This window comes from Rhamphochromis sp. 'chilingali' (genome assembly GCF_963969265.1).
Source record: "Rhamphochromis sp. 'chilingali' genome assembly, chromosome: 5".
NCBI classification, from domain to species: Eukaryota; Metazoa; Chordata; class Actinopteri; order Cichliformes; family Cichlidae; genus Rhamphochromis; species Rhamphochromis sp. 'chilingali'.
The window spans coordinates 23,350,287-23,361,586 of NC_137932.1; the positions used below are offsets into that span (position 1 = coordinate 23,350,287).

Below are 11,300 nucleotides of genomic sequence, written 5' to 3' on the forward strand. Positions count from 1 at the left end.
AATTGAAATTTTTAAAGAAAACATTGTATTAAATGCAAAAAATATATAAATAATATCAAGTAAATACACTGTCTACACTGAAGAGTCCTGAGTTTTGGGTCCTATTTCCCCACATCCCCACGGTCTGCCAGCGCAGTCCTTGACATAAACATATATCAGACTAAGTTAACTTAACAGTTCATCTAAATATTTTAATACAACTGCTGGAGGCTAACTGCTGATTTTACACAGTGTAAAATAAAGGGCGATGGATGGAGCAGCTACACGGTTCCCTTTGGACGCTATACACACGTTTTTCACTCTGTTTGAGCTCACTGTCTCGGTAACGGCTCTTTGCTTTTGTCGGTGTGTAAACAGACTCCAGCTCCACGTTAAACTGTGGCCGCGTCATCATTAATGCTGCTGGTGTGTTCTCCGTGTTTCTGTTTAACACTCGTTTTATTCACATGCTCCTGAATACGTTTGTATTGCAACTGTGAGTTTAACGCCCACGTCTACATCTTTAACACACCGGCACACATAGCCGTGCATTACAGGAAGCATCAAAGCATAGAATTTTTCTACAATGTTTTATAATCAACTTTTTCGAATTAGTCGATAAATCCGTGCACCCTGAAGTTTGCTGCTATGTAGTATTTTTATTTTAGAATCAGTGATTGACATTGTTAATTTTATTTTCCTTTTTTCCTTAGAAGTTTGCATCTTTTATGTTTCAGTATTTATGTTTATGTTTTCTGAGTGTGTTTATGCATGTACAGTATGATCTCATGATTTTTGTTTTTCAATACGTTTTTTTAAATAAAATGTTTAAAAATGTAACTGTCAAGTATATGAAAATAAAACTATTAAATGTGATGATACACACGCTTTGTTGGGAGCCTTTATTTTGAAACTATCTTAACTGAACCGGATGTTTCTTCCTTTGCCCCCGAAGAGGTTTCCGCTGGTGTAATGTTGGAAGAGCTAGGGGGTTAACGGCTGATTTTTTCCTGCATTTTGGAAAAAATAACAACGACTGTGTGTTTGAGATCGACTTTATCTCAATACCGGAGTTAATGGTTGCTGTTCAGTAAGTTTATAACACAGATTAAAGCGAGAAAAGAGACATTAATTAGCTTCGAGCTAACGATTAGTCGAGGCGTCAAAATATCCGCGACACCAGCGGCTGTAAACAACACAGCCGAGCTAGCTGTTTATTCACATCGTATTTTCACTGCTGTCGTTTTACTTTGCTGACTGAGTGTTTTTAACGTACACTTTAAAAATATGAGATTTGACGTCAGCGGTGTTTGATTACAGAAGCCATTTTCCTTCAGTGCATTCCAGTTAGCATTTACCTTCAGCTAACATAAGGTTAATTTTTTTCCGTCACTGCCTGTTTTGCTTTCGTTTTAACGTGTGCATTCCTGTGCCAGATGTAACTCTGACAGCCGTCGACCATGAGCAACAGTCACCCTCTGCGTCCACTGGCCTCCGTGTCGGAAATCGACCACATCCACCTGCTGTCGGAGCAGCTCGGAGCCCTGGTGCTCGGAGAGGAGTACAGCGATGTCACCTTCATCGTGGAGGGAAAGCGCTTCCCAGCGCACAGGGTCATCCTGGCAGCTCGCTGTCACTACTTCAGGTAAAGTTAAATGCCTCTTAGCCAGAGGTTGGCGCCTTTTTTAATTCCAGTCCTGAAACACCTGATAGTGAGTAACATAAATACTAATTTTAACCGAAAAAAACTCACGTTACGATGACAAACTGGCAATTTTTTTTAAAAAAGAAAAGAAAAAAAAGACAGCGCAGTGTTGTTTCACCCTGTTGATCATTTTACAACACAAAGTTTTTTCAAACTCCTAGTTGGAAAAAAATATCTTTAATTTTTTTAAAATGACTAAATTATTCAAAAGCTTCCTTTCCCAAATCTGTCTAATACAAAATATACCTTTTTTAATCCTCTGTAGCATCACTTTATTTTTGCTTTTCCACCTTGTATAAGGTGTGAAATATGTTTTCCACTGAACAATGCCTGTTCAACAGTGGTTGATTGTCCAAGTCATCTTTCTTGGGGCCTCACTGGCATCTTTTTCCATGTTTTTGTGGTCCTTGTGATCTTATTGACACTGTGCATGGTGGGACTGTGGTCTGGGTGTAGCATAACATACTCCACTCCCGATTGTCACTTTGATCTTTTACTAGTTCCACAACTCATTCCTGTTTTTTAACTAGAGACCTTATGTTCCCTACTGCCATCGAATCCTGCTGGTGTAAAGGACTATCTAATCTGTCTAAAGTGCATCTCATTCAATGAGCAGAATTTAGATCTTTTGTTTTTTGCGTGGTTTTATTCATGGCAAAAAATAATAAAAAACAAAAATGTAAACTTTTGCATATTCTGCCTCCTTTTAGGGCCCTGCTATACGGTGGGATGAAAGAGTCACAACCGCAGGCGGAGGTGTGTTTGGAGGAGACTCGGGCTGAAGCCTTTTCAATGCTGTTGAACTACCTGTACACGGGCCGGGCCAGCCTCAGTTCTGCCCGGGAAGAGGTGCTACTGGACTTCCTGGGCTTGGCTCACCGCTACGGGCTCCAGCCTTTGGAGGATTCCACATCTGACTTCCTCCGCACCATCCTGCATACCAACAATGTCTGTCTGGTGTTTGACGTGGCCAGCTTGTACTCTCTGAGCGCGCTCACTGCAGCCTGCTGTACTTACATGGACAGACACGCACCTGAAGTGCTAAATTCTGAAGGTTTCCTCACGCTCTCCAAGGTAAGAGTGATGGAAGAAGAATTGTAGTAGGTTTTGGTATTATTTCATTCTTGTGTTAGTCTTTATTTCTGTTAAAAATGTAGATGCAGTGACCTCTAGTGGTAGTTAGCAGAAGCTACAAAAGACAGTCAACACTGCTCAGCAAATGGCAACTGTTATCTAAGCAGGACTTCTGCATAGGTTAAAAATGTATTTTTATAGATATCTGAAAGGTATACATAAGTGATCTTAAATGAATTATTAATTTTTAATTGTGATTTATTATTTTGGTATGGATCCAAGTCTTGTATCAGTCATGTATCAGTAATAAAATATTAAGTGAAAAGTGTTGTCACTTTCACATAAAAACAGCTATATATGTTATATGCAGGGATAACAATGAAGTGTGTGTGGCTGAGAAAAGTAAAATCAAATAAGTTATCAGTTAAAAAAAGGATTTTGTTAAAGGCTTAAACCTTCTTTTTTTTATTTAACCCTAAAGAGACATGTAGACTCCTGCGTCCATCAGAACCCTAAAACAGAAGAAAGTTGCAGTCCTGAAAATCAGTGTTATTAAAATCATTCACATAATAAATAATCAAAGGGCTTCTGATCTTCCTGGTTTTTGTTCTTTGACCAGTCTGATTGTAAAATGAGTACTAAGCTGCCTTCTATCTGTTTTTAACCATCTTGTATTTTAGTTTGAAGGAAAAAAAAACTATATTCATTAATTTTATTATATTATTCTGCCACACTTTGTTCTCTTTTACACAGTGATGTCATAATTTAGCCCAGAAAGGTCACACATGATGGTGAATTACCCCCTCGAATCTTCTTAAAGGCAGTTAGGTTTTAATTTAGTTACTTTTTTACAGATTAAATTTTAAAAAAGCCATTACAGTAATATAAAATGTGGTTAAACAAGATAAGCTATAAGCACTACATTTTGTGAATTTTCTGGTGTGTTTTCCTTCCCTTGAATAATTTATTACCTGTGTCTGCAGAATGCTTTGCTGACTGTGGTCAGGAGGGACTCATTTGCTGCCAGTGAGAAGGAGATCTTCCAAGCGTTGTGCCGCTGGTGCCGGCAGCATGAGGATGGCGAGCACACTTACGAGGTGATGTCTGCAGTGCGGCTGCCCCTCATGACTCTGACCGAGATGCTGAATGTGGTGCGACCGTCTAGCCTCGTGAGCCCAGATGACCTGCTGGACGCCATTAAGGCCCGGTCTGAAAGCCGCAATATGGACCTCAACTACCGGGGAATGCTCAGTCAGTCTTCTTTGTCCTTTGTTTGATTAGCGTTCACATCAAGCTGCAGTTAAAAACTGTAATGTGTGAATATTTTTTGTTTTTTATCTGCTTCTTGAAAGCATTAATTTGTGCTTTCGTTCATGGTGTCAAATCTTGGTTTTCAGTCCCTGAGGAGAACATCGCCACCATGAAATACGGAGCTCAGGTAGTGAAAGGAGAGCTGAAGTCAGCGCTGCTCGACGGCGACACCCAGAACTACGACCTGGACCACGGCTTCTCCAGACACCCGATCGAAGAGGACGGCCGAGCTGGGATTCAGGTCAAACTGGGCCAACCGTCCATCATCAACCACATCCGCCTGCTGCTGTGGGACAGAGACAGCCGGTAAAATATTCTCTGCTCATCCTGATAAAACAAACGATAAAAAGGTCCAAGCAGAGTGTGGGCCAATTAGAGCTGACTACATAAGACGTGCTGCTTCTTAATAAAAAAAAAAAAGACCAAAATGTGTATTTTAAAGCACATTATAGAGTCAAACTCATTTCTTATGCACTTGTATTTTTAACCTCCCTCTTAAATCTGAGGTGCTTTGTATACTTAGTGTCCTGTATGACTGTTACAGGTCTTACTCATACTACATCGAGGTGTCAATGGATGAGCTGGACTGGGTGCGTGTTGTTGACCACTCCAAGTATCTCTGCCGCTCGTGGCAGAATCTGTACTTCGCACCCCGGGTTTGCAGGTAAACCAAACCAAAATCATATGGCTTCCAGTTATACCAGTGCTTATTAATCCCTGGCCTAAGCTATAAAATCCCATCCCATTTTTGCCATTTTTTTGGCTTTGCACAAGGGGCTTATTTGTGCTCTGTCATGACTTGCCTTAATCTCGTGTACAATTAGGGTGTGTATTTGGGTTGCTACAGTTAGTTAATTTGTACAAACCGCCTTGTTTGCCCGTGTGATGACAGAAGCATAAGTATTTTTGCATACCTCTCGAGCTGGCTGAGTTCAAATAGTGTTGTTGCCAGTAGCTGGTCTGTCCTTCCCAGACACACTGACGTGAAGTTCCTGACACTCCTGATTTTGAGTAATGTGTTGCCATGCCTTTTAAAGATAATGGAGCCAAAACATTCAAATGGATGTCAGAAGATATGACTAAAACTTGTCAGTAATGGGAATTACACCATCATTCTTTCTCTAATCGTCTTAAATTCACCATAAAAGTGAAAATATAAGTAAGTATAGTGATATGCTTGTTTGAAATTGATATCACCACCTAAAGAGAAACCTGAAACTGAGTTGTCAAAAGAATGTTTATTTAATTGGTACTTTGTAAAACAAATGCTTGTGTTAATATTTGTGTTCTTGTGTTACATGGCCATGTTGTAAGAAGTTTTGTTCCTCTTCACAAAATCCAAATTGTACTAAATGCGCTTCACTGTAGAGAAAGGCATTTGGATGGAAAACTGTCTCATTAATATAAAATACAATAAAATTCACTGGAATCAGATGATGAGCATTAATAAAATTAAAGCGGTGTTAAAAACATAAGAGGCAATAAAAAGTGTCAGTGTACTTGTGCTTATCTGAAGATTTTTAGATATAACCTGTTATTCATGTAGTCATTCATTTATTTCCTGTGTGTTTCAGATATGTTCGTATTGTAGGAACACACAACACGGTCAACAAGGTCTTCCACCTCGTGGCTTTTGAATGCATGTTCACCAACCGCTCGTTCACCCTGGAGAACGGGCTTGTGGGTAAGCAGCAAAATACTGCCAGTCTGCACTGCATGTGTAGTTTGCAGTGTCTTTGTGTAGATAGAAAGGGTTTCATGTTTGTAATTTAAGCCTTTAACCCTGCTTGTAATGTCTGCAGTGCCCAGTGAGAATGTGGCCACTATAGCTGCCTGCGCTAGCGTCATCGAGGGTGTGAGTCGCAGCAGAAATGCCTTGCTCAACGGTGACACCCGCAACTACGACTGGGACTCGGGATACACTTGTCATCAGCTGGGCTCTGGGGCCATCGTCATCCAGCTAGCTCAGCCCTATTCTATCGGATCACTGAGGTGAGTGTGCACTAGCTTTGAGTTCAAATCTCAGCAGCTGTGATGAAGTCATTATTGTGTTACTTGTAATAAATCAAACGTTTCCATCACAGCTACAATAAAGTGTTTGTTTCCATCCAGTGACAAACTTTTATTTAAGCTTTTCTGTTGAATCGTATACAAGAAAAAGAAATAATTGTTGGAGAGATCAGAGCTGGAGAATTTTATTCTGCATGTACTGTACCTAATATCTATAAGTTATTAACAACAGCTTCTTATCATTGGAGTCATTTAAAAATCTGTGGTAAAATAGCATTAACACAGACAAATGTGTTCAGGCTGCTGCTGTGGGACTGCGATGAGCGCTCCTACAGTTACTACATTGAAGTTTCCACCAACCAACAGCAGTGGACAAAAATGATTGACCGCACCAGGGTAGCTTGTCGGTAAGTGGTTCACTTCTTCTTTTCTTACTTTCTGAATCACACCTTAAGCTACCGATGCTCTTCCAGTGTCTTTAATGGTTAAAAATGGAATCAGAGCCTTTATTTTATAATAAATGAAGGCTTTAAAGAACATGCTTAATCTGCATTATTGAAAGAAGGATCCGCAGTCGGCCTCTGTTTAAATAAATGTACCTGAAGTCTTTAACGAGAGGCCTTTTAAGACCTCAGTGTTACCTGTTCCAAATACTATTTTCAATAAAAACTCTTGATTGCTATTAATTTTTTCCTTGTTACATAATTTGACTAATCCGTGAACTCGACCCCAGCAGAGAAACTTGCTGATTTGTGTGTTCACAATCACTTTTCAAAGGCCTGTCTGATTATAGTCACCTTGAACCATCTGGATTCCATCTTTGTCTGAGAATAAATACTTATAAAGATCTATTTCTAATCCTGGAACTCTTGATTATTTTCATTTTCAGAAGATCCGTGTGTAAGTAGGTGCTGCTCTTCTAAGCCGAATGTGAACATTCATAAATGAAAAGTTATTGACAAACACTTATGAAGCAGATCCTGAGGTCCATAGAAAATTTTCAGGGTCTTCTCTGGAAACTTTGATAATAACCAGAGATAAATCAGGATCTTTCTTTTGTTTGTTTTTAATTGCTTTCTCTTACAGATCATGGCAGACACTGAAGTTTGATAAGCAGCCTGCTTCCTTCATCCGTATTGTTGGGACTCATAACACCGCTAATGAGGTGAAAACATGGTTTGAAATGGTCGTCTGTGTTCATTCGTCTGTCTCTTTGTTCGAATGCTTTAGCTTTAGAGGAGCTGAAAGTTCTTTTTACATTGTAACAAACTTTTGATAAGTTGTGCTTAATCAAGTAATTGTACAGAGAGTACTTTTCAAAAATCACTGGGTGGCTAAAGTAGCTGTTACAATCAGCTAAGTTAGTAAAGAAACAAGAACAGAAAATTCCTCTTGAACCATGTAAAAAAATTATGACTTAATATACATGTTATTTAAAGACAAAAAAAGATCCACATTTAGCACATTCCAATAGTTGAGGTTAAACACTGTCTGCTAATGTTCTTTGTGTGTTTTTGAGCCAGTTGAAACTGTTAATGATTTCCTCCCAAAGTCAGATTCTGCCTTTGATACAGACGTCGCCCCCACAAGTTTGTCGAGTGTGGCGAACTTCGCAATGCTAGCAGCGGTGGCCTTCTTCCTCGATAGTTAACATCCTCACACCTTTACAGAAAACAGTTAGACATTGAGTTGGGTGGTTATGTGCCAGTTTACTTGGACACAGCTTTCCGTCCATTTTATGGATGTGGGCACCGCAGAGTCATGTTGGTTAGCGTGGCCATTGGTTCTTTATCTCGTCATGTCACAAAGAGAGAGAGAGGGATGCTGCGATCTGATGGGGCTGAAGATCTGGCAAGTAGCGGGTGGCCCCATAACATCTGAGAAACAGCCAGAATTGAATGATTAACCCTTTATAACCCAAGTACCATACAGGCCACCTACACGAGGAACTATTTGAATTTTCTCTCCAGCCCAAAGGTTGAGGAGTTACAGTAACGTGAATTGCACATGGTAACATGTAGGTGGAGCTGATTTTTCTGTCTTTGTTCAGACAGCAGTACCTTATGAGTGCTTTGTGCTGCTTCCATAAAACAAATATCCTCATAAACAGGAGTGCACATAAGTGGTCCGCAGGTGTGCATTCGCTGTCAAAATAAAAGATGCGTACCAGATAAGAAGTTGCAACGCGCATTTGCGTACATAAGATTTTCTGGAGGAGGACAGACATTTGTTTAGAGCTCTTAAAGATGTTCTTTGCAATTACTTTGGTGTTCCAAAGTAATTGCTTTGTCAAAAGGAGTCCGAACCGGAAAAGAAGCGCGTGTTCTCAGAAAAGTGGTTGCACCTGTGGACCACTTATGTGCACTCCTGCCCATAAAGCTCATTTTCAATTTTTTCTGAAATTGTTTTCATTTTGTAATTGTAAAATGAGCCGGGTGATGGTTTAAAAAAACAAAACCAAAAACAATCAAAGGGGTTAACTCACAGTGGCTAATTGTCACTCCCATAATGATCTATTATATTAGACTAACTTTTGTCCAGTATCTGAGATAAACAGTCATTTGTGTATCGATTTCTCCTTTACATATTTAACCTTGATCTTTCTGCAGGTGTTCCACTGCGTGCACTTTGAGTGTCCGGCCCAGCTGGACACCGAGGTCAGTGAAGGCAGCCCGGGTTTGGATTCTTCTGATTCTGGAGCTACTACGCAGCAGCAACAGCAGCAGCGACCTCAACGACCTTCACGCACACACAGCCTGCTGCCCACCCAGCCCTCTTCCTCCTCATCCTCTTCCTCTTCCCATCATTAAGAACGTCCCCTTATTGGAAGATGTTGAGAGGAAGGAGAGTGGTGGGCGGGGGGGACCTCAGAACGCCATTTTGCACAGCCTTCATTGTTCAGACAGCACTGCTACAACAACACTGCTAAGGCGATCGTCTTTGTCATAATCCATAGTCCGTCTGTCATATGTGCAACATTAGAGACTGGTGTATTGGTAGCAACAGCATTTAGGGCTCCAGTCTTCCCAGTTTTGAAGCTCAACATTAGATATCATATCTCCTGCGTTTATATGAAGGTACTTTTTAGGAACTAAGACTCAAGTTTTATCCTTTAAAAAAAAATATGAAGGTGAAATCTTTCTCTAAAGGTTAGGCACACACTGAAACATGTTTATACTGTATTATCAAAGAGCAGTAAGTCCATGGTGGGGGGGTGGTATTTGAATTTTATGCATTAATCGTACGATTAATAATGAAAGTACTGTTGTTAAGCTATTTTTTTAAGAAACTGTCTTAAACTGACTCTACTCACTTTTCATACCATCACAACTAACAGAGTAGAAGTTGAGTATTTTTCAAACTTTGGAAGTAAATAGTTCAAAGGTCTGCCAAAGCTGTCGAGCTAATGCATTAGGTGACATTTCTATCCAAATGGCATTTAATCCAATTATCTATCTGCATATTAAGTAATAGCTGTGGAGTATTTGATAGCAGGCTTTGACACCCAATCTAAACTTTGCAGTGTGACCTTTTCTCTTTTTTTTTTCTTTTTTTTTTTTTTATAGCTAAAATTCATACCTCAATAATGATCTCACTAAAACGAACCAAGATTTAACTGAGTGTCTTAATTTAATATTTTAAGCACTTGAATAGGTTGGCGCACACACACGATTAGGGAAATCAATTAGCTTGGGGGGGAAATGGGACTTAGAGGACCAAATTTGGCTGCACTTGGGCTGCTGAAGTTTAACTTTATACTGTAGACACATGAGCAGCTTCCATCTGCACTTTATTTTACTCAAGTATACAGAAATAAGGGTTGTAGCTTGGGTCTTCTGACTGAAGTAGAGTACTGGAGTGCTGGATTTGGTATCTTGCTGTTTATGTTAAATTAATTTAAAATCTTTGTGGTTCTGGGTTGTTTTTGATTTCAGTTCTTTTTGCATTTTTTTTAATGAAGTGTCAGTGCTGTGTTTTCTTTGTGTCCTGATGTTGCACTTTTACGTTATTTAAAAAGAAGAAAAAAAATCATTTGTTGGAAACCCTTTGTTTGCTGTTACATAACCTGAAATACCTATCTACCTTAGGTGACTCACTGATGTTTCTGTAAGCTTTCTTTAACCATCCCAATACATTTAAGACAACTACCCATTAGTTTGATAAGTCTTCCTTAATAACTAGAGAACAAAAATAGGGCTTTGTTCAGGTTGTACTCTCCATACCTTATCTAACTTTATGTGTACTTTTACTTATTTTCACCATCAATGTGTGACTGCATCTCACTGCCTCGTGTTCAATGCCTGTTAAAAATGTGATTACGAAAAACAAAAACAACAAAAAAAGCCGATGTTGTTTGTTGATTTTTGTTTCTGTAAGAGGGTGACACACACACCTGCTAGTCAGAATCGCTGCTGTTACACACAGTGAAGCTCTTTGATTCAAGCAATACAATAAGTCCACCTTTGGTTTTAAGTATTGAGAGCTTTTGTTACACACCAAATGGTGCTGATTGATAATCGTGTAACATTAATGGGCCGGGCACTGATGCCCCACCAGCTTTGTGGGCAGTGTTAATGTGTACGGCTGCCTATGAAGACGTTATTGTCATAAAACTTTTTAAAATGTCATGTTTTGAAAATCAAAAGTTTTATTGTCTTGTTTTTCATAGTGAGAAAAGTTGCACTGTTTATTCCAGCAGGTAGGAAACTTGCATCCAAGGAGTTTTTACAGCTCGTAGGACCACAGACTCGGTTACTAACCAGTATATACACTACTGTGAAACAGTACAAAGTCTTGAGACACCCCTCATTTGTTTATTTTGCTATGAAAGTAGGAAATAAAGCAATATAAGGTAAAAACGTAGTTTGTACAGTTCTAACCAGCATTAAAGTCAATATTTGGTGTGTCTAATATTTATTCTTTAACACATCCTGAACTCTCTTAGGCAGCTTTCTTGTAATTTCTTTAAGTCTTCAAGAAAATTCTCTTGGCTTTTGGGGGGACATTGAAAGTTCTTCTTTCCGTTCTGTTCTCTGTCAAGATGATCATACACTGAGGTCCGGGCTCTGGGAAGGCCATCCCATCACTAATTGGGATCATTGTCATGCTGAAAAGTGGAGTCAATCAGTTGTTTTCCAGGTGATATTACATGGATCAAATTCTGACCATATTTTTCTGCGTTTAGAATTTCATCAGTTTTGATAATATCACCACTGGCTGA

The 11,300-nt window shown here is 39.4% G+C and overlaps 1 protein-coding gene across 1 annotated transcript; it reads left to right on the forward strand.

Annotated features, from left to right (window-relative positions):
* The first annotated feature begins 929 nt into the window (after positions 1–929).
* Positions 930–9,670, forward strand: btbd9 (BTB (POZ) domain containing 9). The gene is made up of 11 exons (XM_080883341.1): positions 930–1,069; positions 1,416–1,624; positions 2,395–2,758; positions 3,742–4,009; positions 4,156–4,375; positions 4,614–4,733; positions 5,644–5,753; positions 5,872–6,061; positions 6,379–6,486; positions 7,166–7,244; positions 8,689–9,670. Exons 2-11 carry the CDS (start codon positions 1,440–1,442, stop codon positions 8,887–8,889), a joined length of 1,845 nt encoding a protein of 614 aa, XP_080739467.1. The 5' UTR covers positions 930–1,069; positions 1,416–1,439; the 3' UTR covers positions 8,890–9,670.
* The last annotated feature ends 1,630 nt before the right edge of the window (positions 9,671–11,300 follow it).

Excerpts from the sequence above, each read along its gene's own strand:
- btbd9 (XM_080883341.1), top strand. The coding sequence starts at position 1,440 with ATGAGCAACAGTCACCCTCTGCGTCCACTGGCCTCCGTGTCGGAAATC. Across the intron at positions 2,759-3,741 it reads GTTTCCTCACGCTCTCCAAG|AATGCTTTGCTGACTGTGGT; the intron begins GTAAGAGTGATG and ends CTGTGTCTGCAG. Across the intron at positions 5,754-5,871 it reads CCTGGAGAACGGGCTTGTGG|TGCCCAGTGAGAATGTGGCC; the intron begins GTAAGCAGCAAA and ends TAATGTCTGCAG.